The sequence below is a fragment of the Erpetoichthys calabaricus genome, chromosome 13 (assembly GCF_900747795.2).
Source record: "Erpetoichthys calabaricus chromosome 13, fErpCal1.3, whole genome shotgun sequence".
Taxonomy (NCBI): domain Eukaryota; kingdom Metazoa; phylum Chordata; class Cladistia; order Polypteriformes; family Polypteridae; genus Erpetoichthys; species Erpetoichthys calabaricus.
Window position 1 is genome coordinate 68,924,509 of NC_041406.2, and position 24,078 is coordinate 68,948,586.

Consider the following 24,078-nt stretch of genomic DNA (forward strand, 5'->3'; position numbering starts at 1 on the left):
ATGTTATGCTTCACATTTTATCATGATGTGCCATACTAAAATGTACTATACGTCATGTCTCTTTGGATGCTTTCTAGGCATCTATACTGCATGTTTACATCAATCTACTTACATATTGATTACCCCTGCAATAAGAAATGGAGAATATCAACAGGTAAAATAGTGTACTTTTTTCTCTCTTGGTTTTCAGTTTCAAATCTTAGATTCAGTATTTATTGCCAAAGCTGCCGAGAGAATATATTTCATTAGGAAAACAAGGGAAAATGGGTTATGTTTGAAATAATGACTCTCGCCAATAATCTGGCCCTGTGGGTTTTCGCGTGTACTGATGACTGTTTGCCTGTTCAAAAGTCACTTGATTGTTCCATGGAAAGCTTTGTACTGCCTCTAAGGGATAAAACCCTGTTATGAACCTCGCTGAGAAGTCAGATCAACAGTAATATACAGCAGGTGTGTGCCTGGTGCTGCTAACCCTCTGATGGGCAAAATAGAAAAACAGGTACAAAAATTAAGAGTTCTATGAGATGCTAATTAGCCTAATAAGCACTTCCATCCTTTTAAGCAACTACTAAATTGCATGAGCGATTTTTTTTTGCATTTTATTGATTTTTTAAAAATCAAATAACATTCCATCCAAGCAAGTCAAGTTGAACAAAACTAGCTTTGAAACACATCAACTCCCACCCATGAGAAAGAGAACTAGGCCAGCAGAGTAAAACTTTCAACTAGTAAAAATAAGTAAATTAATAAATGAATAAAAATAAATAGAATAAAAAAGAGGGGAGAGAATTTGCTTCCTCAATGTAAATGCTTATTCTAAAAAGTTATTGATTAGATCCTGCCAGGTTTTGAAAATGTTTTGTACAGATCCTCAGCATGAGCATTTTTGAAGAATTGTTTTACTCAAAGTTTACTTGTAATGTTCACATTTAGACTAGTACATATACAAAGACTTAAAAGATTATATCATGATGAGTATAATGGACTCTTTTTCTCTATGACTGCATGTATGTTCAAAGTTAAACCAGCATTAAAAGACAGCATAAGTGCCTTTTCTCCTAATGTTCCAGTATTTCACCAACTGCCATGTGTTTTTAGAGGTGTGTTTTTGCGTAATAATATGCTGCAAGACTGAAGGACTTACATTTTCAAGAAGCATGTGCACAGGTTGACATGCAATTGTAGATTACTTCACTTGAAGAGGTTCTTTGTGCTTTAAGGAAAAGTGCCATCCTACTGTAAATATTGCAGAACACCCACTATTTTCAAGATAAGATCTAGAGCAAAAGCAGCTTCTTGCAGTTCTGTCACTAAGTTCCTTTCATTCAAGTGGAGACATTTTCTTTTCTTTGTTTTTTTTTTTTTTTTTTTAGGAAAAACTATATTTTCCCAGGGTAACTTGTTTTAATTAAAAACACTGGCAAAGGTCAAAGCCACGAGAAAGGGCTTATTTCCTCTGTGGGAGACCTAACAATAAATGTTAAGGTTCTTTTTCTGGTAACAGAACAAAGGTCAGTGGTGATAAATGTTAAGTCTTATAATTCTACACCTCTTAAGAGCATATTTAATAATTTGGTCTTTGCAGGCTTTTCTAATGGATATAATATTTATATAGAGCATCCTCAGAGTGAATGAAACTATATGATAGGTTCAATCAGCTCAGCGGGCAAAGTAACCTTCTTCAGTGATCCCTGGGTGGTTGTCATAGTTACACGGCAGGGAGAGCCACATTCTCTTTCAAGAAAAGGACAGAGCTCACGAGCTGACATCTATATACCTATTTCATGTCAACTTTAAAGTAGTCAGAAAAAGTACAAAGATTTCTATCAGTTCACAAAAGAGAGCAACAGCCTACTTTGTAACAACTGAAAGGTTTCACCTTTTATTACCATTAATATGTTCCAGACAAGGGCACTTTGTCCTGAACTAACAAATAAAAGTTTAATTAGATAGATATGATTAGATGGAGAGGTGTTTCGTAACACCTTTTTCCTTGTTGAATATTTTTCTACTCAAATAATATTCAGTTGCAAATATGAAGACATACAGTGGGGTTGATTAGAAATCATCCATTACTTTTCTGTATCGAGTAAGTGTGAGCGCAAACATTTATGTGAACATGCTTCGTGATGGTTTGGCTTTCTGTCCAGGGCTGGTTGATCCTTTAGTGTAGGGCACACACTTCTGCTCCATAAGGCCTTTTACTGTAAAAATGGGCTTCAAAAATAAATGTGTCGTTCAGTGCTGGCTTAATTTTTGCCCTTCACAATGATTTACTGTAAGCTTTGACGAGGACATGTTTGTAAATTCTTAGCATTTATTTGGAAAAGTTGATCCTTTCTAGAAGGATGCTCCATTAGTCCCAGCACTTAAATTACTTATTGTTTTAGCATCACATTCTTTTGATAAAGATACAACAAATAACATATTTTCAAACTTGCCTAATTTAATAAAGGGACATGGAAAGTGAAAGCCTATACAGTACCAGAAGTATTGGGCACAAGTTAGCAGTCAGCCCCGGACAGGACACCAGACCATTGTAGGGCCTGCTCCTGCACACTCCCACATTCACACTCACACAGAGTCAATTCAGACTTGCTTTCCTATATTGCTTTTCAAATAATTTTTGGAATTGTTTTTGCTTTTCATTACTAAGTCTTTTATATTTTCTTTCTTTTCTCAGTGTTCATGGACTACCTTGGAGTGAATTCATCATGTAATATAATAGACCTGTTTTCAGACATCTTCTATCCAAGTGCAGTTGATCTAATTTATCTACTATCTATTGATCCTTTCTAGAAAGCAGCTGACCTAAGACAGTTGGAGTTTTGATTTAAAACCACTATCTGTATACAATTTACATATATGCACTGTATGATTTTGTATCTGCGGTGGGTTGGCACCCTGCCCAGGATTGGTTCCTGCCTTGTGCCCTGTGTTGGCTGGGATTGGCTCCAGCAGACCCCCGTGACCCTGTGTTCGGATTCAGCGGGTTGGAAAATGGATGGATGGATGATTTTGTATACTGAATATTGTGCAATGTCCTCTGTTCATGATTTAGCACAATGTTTCATGTTTATGTTGCTCTTCTTTTTCTCATATTATATTTAAAACAACTGTGTCTTGTTTGTTCATGTTTTATACAGTATATTGATTTCCTTTTTATTTCATTTTGTAAAGGACTTTGAGCTACATTGTTTGTATAAAAATGTGCTATATAAATAAATGTTGTGTCATTGTGTGTTATTCTGTCATGTGTTATTGGGCAAGGCTCATTAAGTGTAAGTGATCTTAATAAGAATAAATTAAATTTAACTGAAAACTGACTATAATCCAAACATTTTAAAACAATTGTCAAAATTAATTATCACTATTCTGCTTAAATAAAGAAATGCAAGCCACCCCTCAGCTCTACTGAGAGGTGGTGCATCTATGAATGTATAACCCAGTATTTGAGGTCTTTCTAATTTATTCTTCTGTATTTTTCACTGTCAGCATCTGTAAATCAAATATAGTAGAAATGAGTGATAGCCTGTCATAGCCTCACTTTAGAAAATGTAAGATAAATACCGTGCAGTTGATTAGTAGGATTTTCCTGTTCACAGTTTTTTGACATTATCTTAAATTAATATTGGCGTCTAGAGTTTTAAGGGTAAAACTGTTCTCTTCTGGGGAAAAAAAATCAGAAGAATGCAGAATATGATTCATGTCACGTTAAAAAGTTTATTTTTTAAACCAGTCTTTGCTATCATAACCAGTATTTAATTCTGTAAGAGGTTATCCATACATCCATCTTCTACATCAGGTTAGTTTATTAGAGGTTCGCAACTACATATTGCATTCTCATCATACAAAATGGCCAATTCAGAGTATCCCATACGCCAAAACCTTCTCTACAGGAGTAACTACAATTCTCTTTGCCGTCTAATTAATGGCACACATGAGTAGATACGTGAGACTATCATTGCCCCTACCTATTATCTATCAAAACAAGAGTCAAGGAGTAGAGTGATGGTGGGATTCATCAGTTAGTATTGGTGGTACTGGTCCATGTCACCATAAGGCCTTGCTGAAGCATTTCTAGATATCAGTTAATACAGTTTTTCAGTCTCTTACATTTCTACACTAAGTGACATTTGCTGGAGAGTGACAATGTGTTGTATGTTTGGTTGGAGATATAGTATGCCTATAAAGAGTTTTCATACTCTTGGAAGTTTTGACAAATGTATTATTACAGCACATTGAAAAATAGTAGATTTACTTTGCCTTTTGGCATTGTTAACGTACCAAGACTCTTTAATGTCAACTTTAAAACAGATTGCTGCAAAGTAATCCAAATTAATTACAAAGATAAAACACAAAATAACTAAATAGATAAGTATTGATTCTTATCAAGTCAGTATTCAGTAGATGCAATTCTGGCAATTATTTCAGCCTTGAGTTTGTTTGCTTAGGCCTCTCTCTCTATCAGCTTTGCACATCTGGACACTGGAGATTGTTCCACCATTCTTCTTTGCAAAACTGCTCAAGCTTTGCCAGGCTGCACAGGGATCATGACTGAGCAGCCTTTTACATGTCCAGCCACAAATTCTCAGTTGGATTTAGATATGAGCTCTGATTCAGGTCCTCTAAAACATGAACACTGCAGTTTAAAGTTTCTGTGGAGCTTTGGCTTAATACTTGGGGTTGTCATCTTGCTTGAAAACAAATCTTCTATCAGGGTACAAGTTTCTTGCAGTCAGAATAAAGTTTTCCTACAGAATGTCCATGTTTTTTTCCTGCATTCACTGTACCCTCTGCCATCACAAGACTTCCAGGGCATGCTGTGAAGAAATATTCCCCCAGCATGATGCCGCCATCACCATGCTTCACAGAGGAGATGGAGTGTTTTTAATAATTAGCAGTGTTTGGCTTACACGAAACATGCCATTTGGTCTAATGGCCAAAAAACTCACTTTTGGTCTCATCAGATCATAGAACCTTCTTCCAGCTAACTTCAGAGTCTGCAATGAGTTTTCTGGGGAAGTTAGCCAAGAAGCTTTTTCTTTGCCACTCTCCCATAAAACTGCAGCTGGTGAAGCACCTGGGCCACAGTTGTTGCATGCACAGTCTTATCAGTTGTTGCTTGTAACCCCTTCACAGTTATCATAGGTCTCATGGTGACCTTCCTCACTAGTCTTCGTCTTGCACGATCACTAAGTTTTTGTGGGTGGCCTTCTCTAGACAGATTCACAGTTATGCCATATTTTCTATTTCTTAATGACTGATTTAACTGGATTCCAAAGGTTATTTAGTGACTTGGATATTTCTGTCTCCATCCACTGATTTGTGCTTTTCAATCTCCTTTTCACAGAGTTACTTGTAGAGTTCTCTGCTCTTCGTTGTGTAGATGTGGACATGATGGTGACTCACCACAAGTTGGACTTTCCAAATACACTGGCATTTATACTACAATTAACTGAAAACCCCTTGACATAAGACAGGTGATCTCTATTTAATGAATTAGGGGACATGTAAAACCAATCGATTACACCATTGATGATTTAAGTGTTTCATATTAAAGGGGGTGAACTTTAACTTTTAACTTTGATGTTAAAGAGTCTTTTTCTATTGATCAGTGTCAAAAAAGCCAAATTAAATCCACTGCGATCCACTGTTGCATAACAATACAATGTTAAAAACTCCAAGAGGGCGAACATTATTTTTTATAGGCAGCACTGTATAAATATGAATTTCACTGCAGTCTATACATGTGACAATACCATTAGTACAGCACTACAACTACTACTTGTTGGTTTGTGAGCACATATTGCTCATTTCTAGTCATGACACAGCTTCCCATTGGATGATACTTCTAGCTTTTAAATAAGCCATTCTAAAATTCTACATTTGTTATTTTTAACCATTCCAACCTTTTTTGCTGGGTTAGCTGGTAGCCCCCCTCAAAGGAGGCACTGTAGCAGAACTTTGTAAAAGCTGAATGCCATTCACCCTTAGTCCCCTTTTAGGTCACAACAAAAAAAAAACTTTATTACAACAGAAATGGAAAAATTAACATTCATAGCATTTGTATTAACTCTTTCATATGAGTGCATTTCTCAGTACTCTGCAGGTTATTCTGAAGGGCGCTATACAGAAATAAATTGAATTGCACTGAATTATAGTATATTAGTGCTTTTTGTAAAAATCATAATTCAAATTCAAAATAATATTAATAAGCACACACACATTAAAATGCATTCACAAATTTACGTTTTTAATATTTTTTCCTGTCAACACTTAATAAATGATGTTTTAAAAATGAATGGTATGCCTAGAGTCACATATCAAGCTTATTAAACAAATGCAGATTCATCCATCATATTTTGCTCCTGACAGAATTAATACAATTTCTGACAGCCTGACACTAATTCACTTTTAAAAAAGGGAAATTGTAAACATCTCTACGTAGACAAAATACAGAAACAACAAATGCAAATGATAATACAATTCACTTTTGATTTGACATTGAACATATTATCAGTTTATTAATATACAGTGACACTGGATTAATTGGGTTTACTGTACATGGGGCATCAGGCTTGGGCTACATTAAAATCTCGTCTTTTTCTTTAAATTATTAATAATGATAAATAACCAGAAAAACAAGTATATATATAGTTTAGCATAAAATTTAGATGAATTAATTACATATTCTTCATTTTAATTATTTATTACAAGAAAGCTAAGCATAAAGAAATCTAACAGAATGCAAATAATGAATTTAGATTTTCAAAATGTTGTTGTTTTCTACAAATAAGAGTCTAAAAGTACATCACCTGGGAGAACAACATCGTGTGGCTGGCAGCACCAAGTTTTGAAGCTGTAGTTATATTAAAGAAAATGTCCCCAGTCTGCCCAAGTCATATTTGTCCTTTGAAATTGTGTTGCTATATTTTTGCCCTCTTAAATAATTTCTAGGTAACAAAAAAATAATTAAATCCTCAAATATTCACCTCATTTGCAATGATACACCTAAAAATGCTCTGAACAATATTGTCTTTTGAAGTCCACCAATCCATCCATTCTTAAATCTATTTAATGCAGTTCAGTTAAGGTTAAGAGTAGTCTCGTAGGGCCAGATGTGATTATCAAATGAGAATACAAGCCTGGGGACAACCCATGAAGAAGTGTGTAGTGAGTAGCGTGAAATCTTGCGCTGCAAAGACTACATTCATAGGGTTTCTTTCTAAAACACACACTTCCAATTTCTCCAGTCTGTGTGTTTTAAACTGCTGCCAGGGTTTCAGGAGAGAGCAAAAGGTACTGAAGAAAAGACTTGATTCTGAGGGATAATAAAAAGCTAAAATTGCTGTTATCTACTCAGCAGCTCAGTAGCACAAGGTAACTGAAACTTAATAATTCATTTGCACATTGTAATGAGCACTGAAACAGAGGAGGCAGACTTGCACATACACACGTAGGCCACAGTAGATACTGGCCTTCACATGTTTGAAAAGTTCCTGTCTGCTACAATATCTTTCTGTCATTTTAACTATAGCATCACTATATGACATAACAACAGGAAATAGAGTTTAAATGAGCACTGTGGTCTATGGATATATAACGTGCTAAATGCTGTGGCTATTTTGTCACAGCAAATTTACATTTACAATTGACAAAATTCAACATTAATATCTATTCATGTTTACAATTCATTAATTGAGGCTGTTGAAAAAGGTTGCATCAGGCTTGCATCAGGTTACGCTAATTTGTAAAACATGCAATGCGCTCTTTGCACACGTGACACACATTTTTATGTCTAATAAGTTTTGTTTAGGAGACGTTTGGACTGTAGATAAACAGAAGCTTGCTCTCTGTCGGACAAGATTAACGAGAGCATCTCTGATCTTTGCAGTTCAAAATCACTTGGAGTACCGCCTTAATGAGTTATTGGCTTGGTTTAGAAATGTGAGCCGTCCAATTGTTTCCAACCAGTTTTATGCAACATTTGCTCATAGTTGAGTAATGCCGGAAGAAGCCCTAGAGAGGAAGCTTGTTCATCACAGAGCACACACACACATATACCCTGTACACTCAGTCAATCATATGGGGTCAACTTAGAGTGGCAACTTAACCTAACAATCATGTTTTTAAGGATAAAGGAGAAAAAAAACAGATTAAGTGAGGAAAAACCAACTCTGACTAAAGGAGAAAGCAAAGGTGACACACAAACAAGTTGTGATTCAAATCCAGGACTTTTTCACTTTATACCTAAACCCTTACTCAGTGACTGATTCTCAAGTGATTGTAGCTGATAACATTGGTCAGTATTTCTTATCAAATTAGGAATAATACTTGTAGTGTCAGAACTGTACGACAAAAAAAAAAAGAAAATTCAGTATACTACTATAGGTCAAAACCAGGATGTCAGAATGACAAAACCTAATATATGAAATCAAGACAAAGTGGTTATGCCAGAAAGTGGTTATGAATAAAAAAAAAATTATAAAATCATATATAAAGGTTTTAGAATTTATCCACAAGTAGTATCGGCTTTAATTGGATGGCATCCAAAAACAAAATTGAGAAACAAAATGAAATGAAAATATATACTGTATCCAAATCTCAGAGAAAAAAAATAAATTTTCGGAAAATTTTAACAAAATAAAACAGAATCATGAGAATACTTGAATTTTGTACTGAGCCATATTTATTTCAGTTTATCCTATCTGTCCCCATGTTCATTATAATTACAGCTTCCTTTTTAAATCAGTTCTAGTCCATAGCTCATCACCATGTGTCAGCGAAAATCTCAATGTTGTTGATGATATGAAATGTCTTGTTATTCCCTTAGGTTAGGCTTTACCTGATGATTTTGACTTTTTGTACAAATTAAGTGATGTAAGCCCAGAAAGTTGGACATTTATAACTATGAATTTCAAATAACTTCAAAAAGTCTACTTCCTTTGACGGCTTGATAATAGTTTTAAATAGTGGTGACATACAGCATATTGGTTAGACATGCAAGTAAAAATTTCACTGTAGTCTGTAAACATGACAATACTACTACTGCTACTAAAGTTGAAACAATTGTAACTTTTTTTAAATATACAAATCTCTGTTTTCTTACTCATAGCCTTAGAAAAAAGTTTCATTTATTTTTTTACCATCACGTGCTATATGGGCCAAGAAGAAAAATGTACTGATATTTATTTCTGAACTTCAAATATTTGTAAATAGTCGATTCAATACAACATCTTTTTAGGTTCTGAATATAAATTTTAAAATCAAATCAAGCAAATCTGTTATACAAATATTCAGACCTCCAAGAGCATATTCCTTGTTCTTAGGTGAGTTTTGTACATGACTTGATTTAGATAAATGGATCACTACGCATCAACATTCACTCACAGCAGGGGTGAAGGTGGGTCCAATCTGAGACCAGGCAAACCTAAACTGATGCTTGCAGTTAGCAAGAAACCCTTATTTGTGCTAGAAAGCCCTATAATTTCCCAGTGAGTTCTAATGATATGCCTGAAAGTAAAAAGCTAACAGAAGGACTTCCTTTTCCTCTTTAGTTTTATGAAGCCACAAAGTTACCTTGCTCAGAAAAGCATACAACACCAGGTGTCAAAACACGAGAATTGAAACACTAAACAATACAAATGAGAAACTAACATGAATAATTTCAGAAAGACACAATTACAAGCATGAATATAATACAATTCATAGAACAAAAAAACAAACACTGAGTAAAAATGTCACAAAGACAGCATCAAACAATTCACAAAGTGGACTGCCTACTTATTGTATACCAGATTTTTAAGTGAAATGATGCCTGCCACAATATTTAGATGCTGATGCATGTGTGTGGAAGATGGTCAGAACTATGAAACCCCACAGGTAAAAGAAAACTATAAAACACAACAGCGACATAAAAGTACAATGACAAGCACAAAAACTTAAAGGGATGAAAACATGGTGGGAGAGGGAAAATGGTGGAGATTAAAAGAAAGAGGACATGTGGTGTGGCTAAGGGCTAGTCAAAAATAATAAGCTTTATCTTCTCTAAGTGTGAGATCTGGGCATCGTTTGAGTTAGGCATGAACAGATGTCTGTCTAAAATAATCCAGAATATCTATTCCCTACACTGTATGATTGTTATTATGATGGATGATCACCTGTTCGGATTCCTTACAAAATAAAAATAAACTTATTGCATTGTCAATGTCAAAAATATATCCCTCCTTACCAGTAAACTGCACCACCAGGTTCATGCTACTGAGTCATTGCTTTTTTAGTGAATAAAACTGCTGTAAATAAATCATCTGATATCTTATTTTTCCATGACTGGCCTGTTGTTCTTCAAACACAACACGTCACATCAAAACTTTATCTGTAATGAATCTCTAGGCTCATTAGATCGCATCTGTTCCCGTTTACCTACACTGTAAGATGTTTTGATATGATGTATTATACATTAGGATAGATAAGCATCTTTTTTATAATCCGTTTAATCATTTAAACAAAAAGCAAGCATTCCTTCAACAACTCAGATCATCTCAACAGACCAGATCAGAGAAAATGCGGAATATAATAGCAGAACCCACAAACCCACTATGTACTAACTAATGTATGCCCTCTGAAGATACAGTAAACGCTGAGGTAGCCTGTAGATTTTATAATAAAAAGTGAAAATGTGAAAAATACGCTTTGCAGTGAAAAACACCTCGCTCTGCATAGGGTAAGGCAAAAAAAATCTTCTGATTGATTTTTTTTTCCATTTATTATTTAATTTCGTTATTCAGAGGATGAAAGCAGAAAACCAAAATCCGGCTTAGAATAAATGGACTTGAGGTATTCGATTCATCTAAAACTAAATGAATTTCACTTTCTGCATCAAATAAAACAGCAGCACATCCCATATACAAATCCTTTGTGTCTTTAAGAGTGTGTACTCCTCAGACCACCACAGACTATGTTTCCAGTCTAAGATCATCATTTTAAAATGCTCAGCACTATAATATTTCCTCAGAAACATTGATTACATCTTGCCTGAAGAACAGGCCTGAGTTGCCTCGAAAGCTTGCATATTGTAATCTGTTTAAGTTAGACAATAAAAGGTGTCATTTTGCTTGACTTTTCTCTACATTCATAATGGCTAACATGGTATAACACCCTAGTATTCAGAAATATTTGTAATTCAATTTTTTTTAATATTTTAAAAAGACTGCTAATCAAAGGAGAATATCGTAGTAGTATTATGTAAAACTCTTAAAAAAAAAAACTAAATTATTTAGCAAGGCATAGATGTACTCAACACCAGCACTGCTTCAAATGCTCCAAACAAGTCCTTGAAAACTGCATTAATATTACAGTCTTGGCTAATACAATAGCTCATTTATTGCACTCAATGACTCTGACCTGACAGGTATAAGCAGGCTCCTGACAACTGCATATTCTCTGATAAAGCAAGCACAGAGGAATATATATATATATATATATATATATATATATATATATATATATATATATATATATAAAACAGTGGCCACAACTTATTATGGATCCATTTATAAAGAATAAAGAGGTATAAACAGAGTTGAGTCACCACCCACACAACACACAGAAGACAGCTTGCACTGAGAAAGGCAATTTATGTTGTGTGAATTCACCTCAAAGGCTCCAAAAGATATTTTTGTCTATTTTGTTTCTTCACACAGTCTTAAATTCATTTTTAAGCACTTTTTATTTTTAATGCAACAGCACCATGTATCACAGTAACCTATTTGGGAAAGCATGTGACTTTGGGAGCCCTGCTGAATTTGAAATGACACTAATTGGCCTGTTCATTTTAAAAATTTAAAACATACTGAACATCAGGTCTAATTAGGGAGGGCAGCCAGTTGATGCTATTAAAGATCTGCGCCCACTTAAAGGCCCAGTGGTAGTGAGAGCAGGATGTAAGGTAGAACTCCTGTAACTAGCGCCAATGGTCAATGAACATGAACATTTGTTCTCAATAGGAAAGGCACTATATAAATGAAATGTATTATTATTATTATTATTATTTAATACTCTCATTTGCTTTTTTTAACAAACCAAATTTTTAGACCATGCATACCTTTTCTTCTTTTACTAATCCAGGACTTGCATTTCTTGCTGTAAAATGTATAGTGTATGCCTTTTGTAATTAGTGGTAATTTAATAATGAGCCAGAGCAACTTCTACAGTTGAATAATTATTAAAAATGTAATATTTAATAGAGGTTACATACACTGGAGAAATGATCTGCTTTCAAGAGGAACTTGGACTCTATGCATAATGAAGTCGCAATTTGATGTAATTAAATACGCAGTTTTATCATTTGAAAAATCTCTTGTCACTGTTTATTAAATTTTTAATTTAACAGAATTGACTTCTACAGATCTAGTGCCCTAGGCTAGAATGTCTGTATGGAGTTTGTATGTTTTGCCCCTGTCTGCATGGTTCCCCCCTCAAACACTCTGACTTTCCTCTCACATCCCCATAGACACACTGCCTAGGCTGGTTTCTTTTAGTATGAGCCTGAACGTTGACCCCTCCACAGCCTTTGCTCAGCTTTGCTCCCAGGCCTTGTGGTGTTGGCTCGAGCACCCCATGAACATGAATTAGATTAACTGGGTTCAATGAAGTTATATTATGTTACACAAAGTTAATAGTATCAGATTTTTAATACCAACTTTCCTGAACTATAAGTAATTAATTTTGAAAACGTAATTATGCATGTTAAAACTGTCAAAACAAACTGATTATCACATTTTTTCTACTGAGCACTATGTAGTGATACAGGTATAATAAATAACAAATGTCCACACATTGGTCAGTAGCAGGTTGAAAGACTTTCTCCTTATTTCATTGGTGAGGACTGGACTCACAGCCATTAGACCACTTTACCTGTCAAACCTCTTTTGAAATAACTATTATGATGAAATATTCTTTTCTGATAATATGCTTTCTCAGTCGCAGATTAAAAATAATAAAAATGAGTAAGAGAGATAAAAATATATATTTAGGAAAAAGGAATGAAAAGTGGCAACAAATAAAAATGGAATCTATGTAGTACAATCACAGATTACAAAATACTACAAACTTGCGGTCCTCCCGAGATCAAGGTTCCAGCTCCAGTACATCGTGAGTACCAGCATGTTGCCACATTACACGTGCTTGATTCTGAGCAGATGCTGGAGGTGTCATTATTTTTCTTCCCATTGCTATGTTTCAGCCTCCCCATCTGAAGTTCAAATATGTCAATTATGTTTATTTTGTTAACATTGTTGATTACTTAGTTTGTATATGTCAGTATATTTTTATTATGTGTAATGTCTTTTATTGGTGGTCCAGCTACTCATCAATGTCAAGCGTCAGCCCAATAAAGTCTAAGCAAACAAGCAGTCCCTTGCGGTTCATTGAATGCACTGGGGTTGTTGAGTTCTGGTGATTTGTTACTTCCTTTTAGATTATTGATTTTCTGGATTTTGACCTCTGTCTTTATGTCTTTTGATAATTTTTGAGATTTCTGTATTTGGACTTGGCTGTATCTGGATTGCCTTTTGTTTCTTGTATCTTTTGACTTTTTGCTCCTCTGAGCTTATTTTAGTGCCACAGAGCTAATTTTTAAAAATAAATCTGTTTATTTATAAAGATTTTACATTTGCCCTTTTTTGTGATTAGCCAAGGTTATACTGTATGGTTTTATTGGGTATTTTGAGACAGTTTGGGACTTGCTGTGTTTAGAAACTCTCTGGTTCATAACACTTTTCATGTAGTTGGCTTCTGCAACCTGCTTCACGCTCAGCAGACATTACTGCTCTTCTTTTTCTTTGTCATGTCACCTTCTCAATTAGTTTCCCTATGCAGTTTGCCACAGGAAAGACAAATTTGAATAATAATACGGAGTTTGCTGCTAGGCACATCTCTTATTCAATAGTATGTATCATATCATAAACGTTCGATTAAAACCAATATCAAGGTTCCAGCCCCGATAGTTTGTGCATAATTGTGTGAGAGACAGACACACCCTTTAGCATTATATAAATAAGAGTTTAAAGAAGCAATACAGTAATGCATAGCGCAAAGCAAGAAGTGTGTCAGTCATGGTAAAAATGTAGAGTGGCCAATGAATCTGAAAACATTCGTTAAAGATGTGAAATACTTGTGTATATAAACCAAGGATATCAGTTATGATGTTGTGGAACTGCAGGCTGAAAAGAACCATAAATGAGAAGACAGTTTGTGTGCAGTTTTCTGAATACTTCTTAAACAGAACTGTTTTATCTTCAAAAATTATCTTGCAAGTCACTGTTAATATTTCTGATGTAGTAAAACAGCACAAAAACAATCCTTTTCAAATAACCGCTCATGAACCAAACCAGAAATTCAAAGCTGCAATTCAATCTCATTTACGACTTATAGCTATGACCTAGACATATGGTGAATTTATTAGTGATGAAAATAAAAACTTCCACTGCAAATATGGTTCTGCCACACACCATAACATATTATATCATCTTAGGATTTTTTTATAAAAGCTCTCAATCTTGGTTTTCTTGATGTAGCAAGGCAGATACACAAAGAAAGATATGCACTCATAGTCAAAAACAAGATTAATAACTGCAGCAAAAGGAGCTCTTCTTCAGCTTCAGTGGCTAAAAAAGATTTTTTTTACTTGCATAAAGAACAAACAATTGCGTTCCAGTCAGGATGTCAAATATATGAAGTTAACTGATTTCCATATACTGTAGTGCAAATGTTGAAAAACAGGGATTTGTGAAAGAGTATGGCAACTTTAAAATTCATTGCAAAATTTTCTTAACTTAATCTCAGTTTCCACCTCACTTGTTTTGGACAACTGACTGAACGTTATAATAAGGCATAGCAAAACATGACACAGACAAAGGTGATTCGAAATTGTGATGATTAAATGTTTCTCCAGCACCTCATGCATTAATACACCATTACCAGGCATGGAGTTCAAGGACAATGCACTCTTCCATAGAAATGGCATCTTACATAAATGGTAATAGATAGCCTGGTAATATATAAACTTGAGTTAGTTAGAATACTGAGCCCAGTGACTGTCTGTGTGAAATCTGAACATTCTTTGTGTGTGTGTGTATTTTGGGGTGGGTGGGAGTATGCCAGTCTTCCTTCTAAATTTAAAAAAAACGTGTGTATTAAGACCCATCACATTTCACAATTTTTCCGGCAATTATGAGTTGTAGACCTCATTTACATAATCGTTGTGAGTTTGGGAGTGTCACGGCACGTTCAAATGACAACCTGTTGTGAAGTTTGATATCCCCAGCAACTCAATCAGACTGGTCTTCTGCTCACTGTGACGATGTGGGTTCTGCTCCACGCTCCCATCTTCCTTCTGGGAGACCTTGAACCCGACACCGTCGGCAATATCACCGATGAGCTAGGCAGTGAGGCACAACAAATGGAGCAAGGGGATGGTGTAAACAAGTGCCAAGTGCTTTCATTAAAAACAACAACAAGAAAACAAGTGTTCAAAATAAATAAGTGCAGTGCTTTTAAAAATCGTCCTTAAATAAATAATCCAGTAAAAACAGGTGAAAGGTGGAGGTTAAAATCCAATAGATAAATCCTTTAAAACGAGGTTAAAACAACGGCTGGAAGCAGTCTCTTTTAAAACAAAGCCTGGTGCCTTCTTTTTACCTGGCGGCTCCCCTGCTTCTCCCATCAGACTTCACAACAGGAGAGTCGCCCTACCTGCAGCTGACATTCTTTCCACTCGACTGGTCTGGAGGCTTCCCGATCCCTGGCTTCGGTTCCACTCTCTCCAGACCAAGACTTGGCCTCCCCAACGACCAGGACGCTCACGTTGGGGAATCCACCTTCCAAGCCTCCCGATTCCCGCTGTCTTCCGCGGCGAGCCATCCTCCTTCTGGTCACTCCCGATCCTCACAGTGCTCAGCGGAAGCGACCACTACCAGCTGTCCAAGGTGTTGGCCAAACAACCCGCCAGGGCTCACTGTCCAGCTGCCTGCGAGCGCTCGCTCACTCTCTCTCTTTCACACACACCAACTTTCTCCTCACTGCTTCTTGCCTTTTTCCTGACTCCTGCAACCTCTGTTTCTTTCTTTTTCTTTTCTTCCTTTACTAGCCACCTCGCTCTTTTATATATCACAGGGACGTGGATCAGCTGTGGCAATCAGCAGCTCCCGGGAACAATTACGGATGCGGACGACTCCTCACCTGTGCACTTAATTGAGAACCACCCGCATCACGAACTCCATGGGAAATGCTCGGCCACACACCACCACGCCCCCTCGCTAAGCCGCGAGTGCGGTGATAATTTATTTTAAAAACTGGCCCTTTTGACATGAGCTGTGGACCCGCTATACCACACTCACTCCAATGAAATCAAAAAGGTTTGATTTTGTCTTGCATTGTAAGGATGGGCCTGTCAGTGCAAGAGTTGAAAACTAGTCAGCCTGGAAGTACAATACATAAAATGCAGCAACAAGGAATAAAGAATGTGGGTGTTTTGGACCACATAGATGGAAGAGAGGTTCATCTGTCTGATGTCCCCGAAAGAATGTAAAAAGGATAAAAAAAAGGCTCATGGACTTGCAATACTTTACAAACATTAGTTAGCTGTCGGTGTGTGGTGAGCTTGCAGTACTTTGGAAATTTAAAACTGCGCTAGAAGGTTGATCCGGAGACGTGTAATTTGTTGTGCCTTGTGATTCTAGTCATGTAATCTGACATCCTCAAATGACGAGATCAGCAGCTGCAATTGTCAACTTTGACATTCCCTGTGACTTAAGGTCGTGTAATGTGATTCTAAAATGTCCCAGTTGTGATTGTGAGAATGACAGCAGCATGAATGTCCCATGGCATGGACTGGGACTGACACCTTCTATGCACCCAGTAGTATACTCAGTTCCTGGCCTCTTGTGCTCTTGAATTGAATTAAGAAGATTTAAGAATGCTATGTAATGTTACATTACCTGAATAGATTACATTTAAAAGGTTGTGGTACAAATCCCACTGGTTCACTGACAGCTTTGATAGACGGCTGGGCTTTTTGATCTTCATATTCCTGTAAAATGTATTCAGCACACCAGGAAGTGAGGTGTCAGTAGCAGTGACTGCACTGATTGCTTTCCCATTATAACTGGTGACAGGCTGAAGATCCTGCCAGATGTACTACTAAACTGTGTTTCCATCTTGCTGCTATGTGCCATTTTCCCTTTCTTATACCTGCATTTAGTTTATAGTCTACTATCACCAGACTGGAACACATCAGTATATTTTGTTAGCTATATTTAATTAAAAAGGTTTATTATTTATTTGACCTCAAAATAGCATGAATATTTCACACAATATTGTCTATTGTCTATTATCTGAAGTAAGTATTCAAAATGTTGCATGGGAATGCTGACTTGTTTTGACTCTATTTGTTAGGTTAACAACTGCAGATTAGTTGTTGATGAATCTTTACTCCAAATAGTTTATTCTTGTATGTACATAATCCATACATTATTATATATATTATATATTATTCTGGTATATAGACCTCAGTATGTGCGTCTCGGGAACTGCAGATCTGACATTGTGGTCAGCAACACAGGAGCGCCACAAGGGACTGTACTTTCTCCGATCCTGTTCAGCCTATATACATCGGACTTCCAACACAACTCGGAGTCCTGCCACATGCAAAAGTTTGCTGATGACACTGCTATCGTGGGCTGCATCAGGAGTGGGCAGGAGGAGGAGTATAGGGACCTAATGAGGACTTTTTTAAATGGTGCGACTCAAACCACCTACACCTGAACACCAGCAAAACCAAGGAGCTGGTAGTGGATTTTAGGAGGCGCAGACCCCTCATGGACCCCGTGATCATCAGAGGTGACTGTGTGCAGATGGTGCAGACCTATAAATACCTGGGAGTGCAGCTGGATGATAAATTAGACTGGACTGCCAATACTGATGCTCTGTGTAAGAAAGGACAGAGCCGGTTATACTTCCTTAGAAGGCTGGCGTCCTTCAACATCTGCAATAAGATGCTGCAGATGTTCTATCAGACGGTGGTGGCGAGTGCCCTCTTCTACGCAGTGGTGTGCTGGGGAGGCAGCATTAAGAAGAAAGACACCTCACGCCTGGACAAACTGGTGAGGAAGGCAGGCTCTATTGTTGGCATGGAGCTGGACAGTTTGACATCTGTGGCAGAGCGATGGGCGCTCAGCAGGCTCCTATCAATTATGGAAAATCCACTGCATCCACTAAACAGTGTCATCTCCAGACAGAAGAGCAGCTTCAGCAACAGACTGCTGTCACTGTCCTGCTCCACTGACAGACTGAGGAGATCGTTCCTCCCCCAAACTATGCGACTCTTCAATTCCACCCGGGGGGGTAAACGTTAACATTTAACATTATACAAAGTTATTGTCTGTTTTTACCTGCATTATTATCAAATTTTAATTTAATGTTGTTTTTTTTGTATCAGTAAGGTGCTGCTGGAGTAAGTGAGTTTCCTATCTATCTATCTATCTATCTATCTATCTATCTATCTATCTATCTATCTATCTATCTATCTATCTATCTATCTATCTATCTATCTATCTATCTATCTATCTATCTATCTATCTATCTATCTATCTAGTTCATCCCATGGGTTGTGAAAGTTTATGCACAAGCCCGAATTCACTGTGATGTTTATGGAATCATTACAGAACTTCCTTAGCTGTGTTCCATAAACCATTATTCTTCAGAAAAAGTATTTATCCAGATAGACATAGCATTGCTTCAAAGATATGTGTCTGATCAGTCGAGACATTTAGCTTTCTCATGATGTTAACTTGTCTCCATATTTTAAGGGTTTAATGTATGCCAAATAAACACTTTCCATTCCTGTGTCATCAACAACATACACAGTTGACACCTGACAAGAGGGATATGTGGACTTGAGATGTTTTAGCAATATTTGTAATAAGGATATTGGGCAGCATCAGTTGATGTGCATGTTGACAGAGTTTCACAAGTAGCTCATATCTGCTCCTTTAATTCCTAGAATAATCAGCAATCCATATTCATATTTTCTGCTTGTGTGTCAAGTTCACTTATATTGTCAAGTGTGCATAATACAATGAAATTCTTATTTGCATGTATTCTCAGGGCAGTTGTCAAAAAATAACATTTTTGTATTTTTTCAAATTGTGTATGTTTTATTGTATTTTGTGTCAGGATGTCCAAGTCCCTTGGTCTCATATCTAAAAGCATTTGTCAAATATAACTAAGCACCAAATGTACCTCTTCATTACTTATTCTGAGGCACAGAATAAAACAAAACAGCTAAACTAACAGACACTGTTGTAGAATAAAATCCCAAGCCAATAATATCAAAAGACAAGAAATGACACAGAGTCTAAAAGCCTTCTGGTTTCAGTTTATACTTTTATTAAAGATAATAAGCTGCCATGCTCTCTATGCAGAGACATTTTTATACATAGCTTAAGATACACTCTTGCTATGCTAATTGGCAACACCTAATGGCATTTTGCCACCTTTGTGTGATCACCCTTCAGTCATGGCCACTTTATTAGTTAATGCCTATCCATGCTCATTATTCATTATGCTATTAGATGACACCAGTTTGGTATTTTGCCCTCTTCTTCCTTCATCCTTTTTAACCACGCCTTGTTACTGCTAATCCTCCACATGTAAGACTCAGTGCAACTCAGTGTTTTAACTATCTAAGGATCAGTGCCATTCAGTGCTTAATCTATATTGGTGAGATTACAATCTACTTTATATATATATAAAATCCTAAACTTAAAAGTGCAACGATTTTGTGCAATGATTTTATGTGACGTTTTTATGTCACACTTTAAATCAGGCTTATTTTAAAACCTACATATTTATGTTTGGTATCATTCTTTTCAGAATTTATTGAACTTTAATGTGATGTTGTTAGATTTTCAGATTCTTATTCCGTTTTTAAATTATTAAGTAAAAAATATCAAGAACTCACGTCCTGCAAGATGAGACTTTGTGCCAAAAGATTTAACCACACCCGGGGCCGTAAATAAAAGACAAAGACAGCTGCTGTACAGGTTTTTAAGTTTTTGAAACACTGTGCGAGATGCAGATCACAGCAGCACCAGCAAGCCAGCAGCAGCAAGTCAGCAGCTGATCAAGCAAAGAGGAGGTAAAAAAAAAAACTGTATTTGTTTTCCATTGTATCGCCATTTAAGAGGGGGTTTCGGAGGAGTGACCGCATCTCCTTGGAGTATGTTCAGCCCCCCTCTTCACAATGTGAGCGGCAGACACGCAAAGTGGCTAGTGCGTAGTGTAGGCCGGGGGGTTGGCGAGCAATGCCAGCAGGGGCGAACCCCTTAGTATACTTTAAAAATAAAAAAAATCTTATAAGGTACAGAATCATATAGTAAGACAAGTGCTTAATTAAAGTTAGTGCTTAATGGTATTACACATTCTAATTTCTGAGCATACTATATTCTAACTATCCAGTGTGATAGTATATAAAAATATCCAGTAAATATTCATGCAGATATATTTCCATAACTGGCACGTGACACTTTGTCATAAATCTTTATCATTTTATGTAGTTGTGTACACCAGTCTAAACTTCTGAAATATATATTACCTTAGCTGAATTAAAGTTTACTGCTATCGCACCATGTCTTCCAAAACAAAAATTAGAGTGAAATTCTCAGGTGGGATGTGGTAACACCGCTCTTCCGTATGTACAGCAAATTTAACAAAGTAAAAATGATCTGAACTGCTGAAATACTTTGATATTTAATAATTCTGAATGAAGTGACATTAATGTAGTTTTTAAAGAGTTCTAAATATGAAGCTTTGGGTTAAAAAAATATAAGTAGAAGAGTTCACTCTTAAACATACTATAACACAGAGTGAGTATGCAGCCTCTTTAATTTGATCAATATTAAATCAATGGCAAGCACGCTAACCTTTTAAAGACAATTTGTGCTCATTACATTGAGTCCTAGTGCAGTGACCTGACTGTTCAAGAATCATTAAATATGAGAATGAGCAAGATGGAAATCAACACAATTATACTTAATTCACCTTTAATTATTTTTTAAATGATGCTCTGTTGAGTAGACCAGTGTACCTGACATATGATAACACACTCAACCCACTTTTTCCATTTCAGGGTCATGTGCAAGACAGGAAGAAACTTGGAAACGTTTAGACTGACTATAGCAGGTCCCACTCAAGGCACAAAACCACACTCAATTCACAGCTGCCAGTACATATTTTCTGGATGGAGATTATGGAAATAAAACCCACAAAGACACAGAAAGAAGGCAGATTTGACACAGGTGGTGACAGGGTGTAGCATTCAAACCCAGGGCACTGAATCTCTCAGACAGTGTTGCTAAACACTGTATAATTGTTCTTTCCTCAATTAAATAAGCTTCCGCAAAACTTATGTTGCTACAGAATTTCAGTATTGCATCCATTCTCCAAAACTCTTACTGACAGCAGAATGCTAATTTTCATTTTTGACTCAACTATACTTCAAGGAATTACTTCTTTATGGATACAAGAACTATAATGAGAAAGTGTAAAATATGAAATAAAAATTTAAATGTTACATATTTTTATTAGTGTGAGGTATAAATGCCAACACTTAATACATATACCTTAAATAAAATCTTTTCTTAATTGGATTTTAAATGTTCAACCATCCATTCACTTTTCAGAAACTGCTTTTTCCCCTACAGGGGTCATGAGTGCTGGAACCCGTCAGAACTTCACGACATTGAACAGGACACCAGCCTAGTGCATACTCATCCCCGTACTTACAGCTAATTCTGCAGGACGCATTTAGTTTCCAGTTCACTTCCTTGTAAGACTCACACTTGAGTATCGTAACAAGGAACATGCAAAATTCACACAGATAAAAACTGGCCTACACTGAAATGCAGGTATCTGAAGTTGTGAAGCAGCTACAATAATGCCAATGCCAATGTGTGAACCTGTATTTAAATTTTAATTAGATAATTTGAACTGGCAAAATTATAACATAGCTTTGAATGCTGTAGTTTAACACATGTACTGTGAACTTTCCTGTGCTAGATATTTCCATGTATCTGGATATTGATAGACTACCCACAACAGGCTTAGGTCTGCTGGAGGTTGTTTTGTGCCAAAACAGTGAGACCATAGATGTTTCCTATTCTCCAAAATGCTATACTAGTATTCTTGTGTACCCCGTCTTTGTGGCTATCTAGTCTTTGGCATTTGACGCAGGCTGTATATTTGTGGCTTTCTGCTTCTGCATGCTTTTGAAATATACAGTAGTTTTGTATTTTGTGGCCCATTCAGCATTCTACCCGAGACATAGTTTAAAGACCTCACTATAAATATACATTTATGTGTTTGCAGCTTGGTCTGAGGAAGATTAAGAGTCCAGCAAAAGGCAGGACACTTGAAGAGTATGCCAGTCCATTACAGAGCACCCATTCATATACACACTTCCATGTACAGTATACTCAGTCAGGAAATATACCCTTGATAATTAACTTGACAACTGTCCTTTTCATGCAACCAAAAAAAAAAAAAAACAGAGGCAGTGACAGTATTTAAACAGGAGCTCAAATATCCCAAAAGGTATCAGAACTGCAGTGCAACACTTTCCATCCTTCCATTTTTACAAGGCTACTTACTCAATTACAAGGATGTGGGAAACAACAGAATACAGTATATCGGAAACAATGGATCCAAGGCAGTAACCAATTTCAGATGCAACATCAGTTCATCATAGGGCACACTCATGCACAAAAAGGCTAATTTACTGTTGCCAATAAATCTAACTTTCACATTTTTAGGACAAGAGAGGAAACTAAAAACCAACATACAATTCAAACGAACATGGTGACAAGGCTGGACTTCTGGACCTAAGTTCATGCAGCCATGAGACATCTGGACTTACAGGTGGACGAGGGCCATACTAGCTACCTCAATCATAAAAGATAAATGTACTGTATATTAATAACATTAATCTAGAAACTAAATATCCTTAAAACCAGTGCAGTGACAGCTTTAAAATGCCTTTCTTTGAACAAGAAAGCATTTATATTAACCTTAATCTTGATTTTTTTTTGTTTTCAAATATATCTAACTTGATTTGTTTTCCAAGATTAATTCAAAAAATAGAAATGTTATTCTTACCAAAGTCAGCCAGCTTTAATTCTCCAGTGTCACTTATGAGCAGGTTCTGAGGTTTCAGGTCCCTGTGCAGAATGTAACGTTGATGGATGTAGGACAATCCACGGAGTAATTGAAATAAAAATAACTGAAAAACAAAATAAAATATTAATTAATTTACTGCATTATTCATATATTTTACTTTATTATGTTGCCGTACTAAGAACTGGTAATATTCTCATACATTTGTAAGTGAAGTGAATAGTTATTCTGTTAGTTGAACCAATTAATTATGCGTAATTTCAAAATATTCTAATAAAAGAAGACCATTCATAAAATTCCTCATATTTGTCATGATTGTTATTTGTCCATGGGTGCTCATTTTAGTAGTTAGGTCAGTCAGGTTGGGGAGCATGCACTGGTACAGCACTTTGCCAAACTCACCACATGATGAAACAGTTTGGGGTCCTTGTTGGCAACCCCACAGGCAGACATGTGGTCCAGTCCCACCCTCCGGAAATGACCATCTATATGCCGTAGCCTCATGATCCAGCTGCTCGGGTCCTCAACAACGAGGATACTGTGAGCCGGATTAACCTCAGATCACACTTTTTTCCACATGGCAGTAATGCCGAAACTGACGCTTCCTCACAATGCAGTTAACGTGCATCATCTTGGACTCCATGAGAATCCATTCAATCGACACAAAGTCAGACCAGCAGTGCCCAAGGATTCTCTGAAGAATCCAGTCTTTGCCTCAGGTCACTGGATATCATCCATGTCTCTCAACCATATAGCAAAACAGGCAGCACTAGGACTCTAAAGACTTGGACATTTGGCCTTTTACAGTGATATCAGGAGTGTCAGACACCCCTTTCCAGCGACTTC

General features: G+C 36.5%; 1 protein-coding gene across 3 annotated transcripts in view; it reads right to left on the minus strand.

The window, feature by feature from the left end:
• cdk14 (cyclin-dependent kinase 14) overlaps positions 1-24,078 on the minus strand; it is an 868,117-nt gene that overhangs the window by 377,369 nt on the left and 466,670 nt on the right. For all 3 annotated transcript variants that reach the window (XM_028817112.2, XM_028817115.2, XM_028817113.2), the window contains one exon: positions 23,215-23,338. In XM_028817112.2, the coding sequence (XP_028672945.1) occupies positions 23,215-23,338 (124 nt within the window). The remainder of the gene's footprint in view (positions 1-23,214; positions 23,339-24,078) is intronic.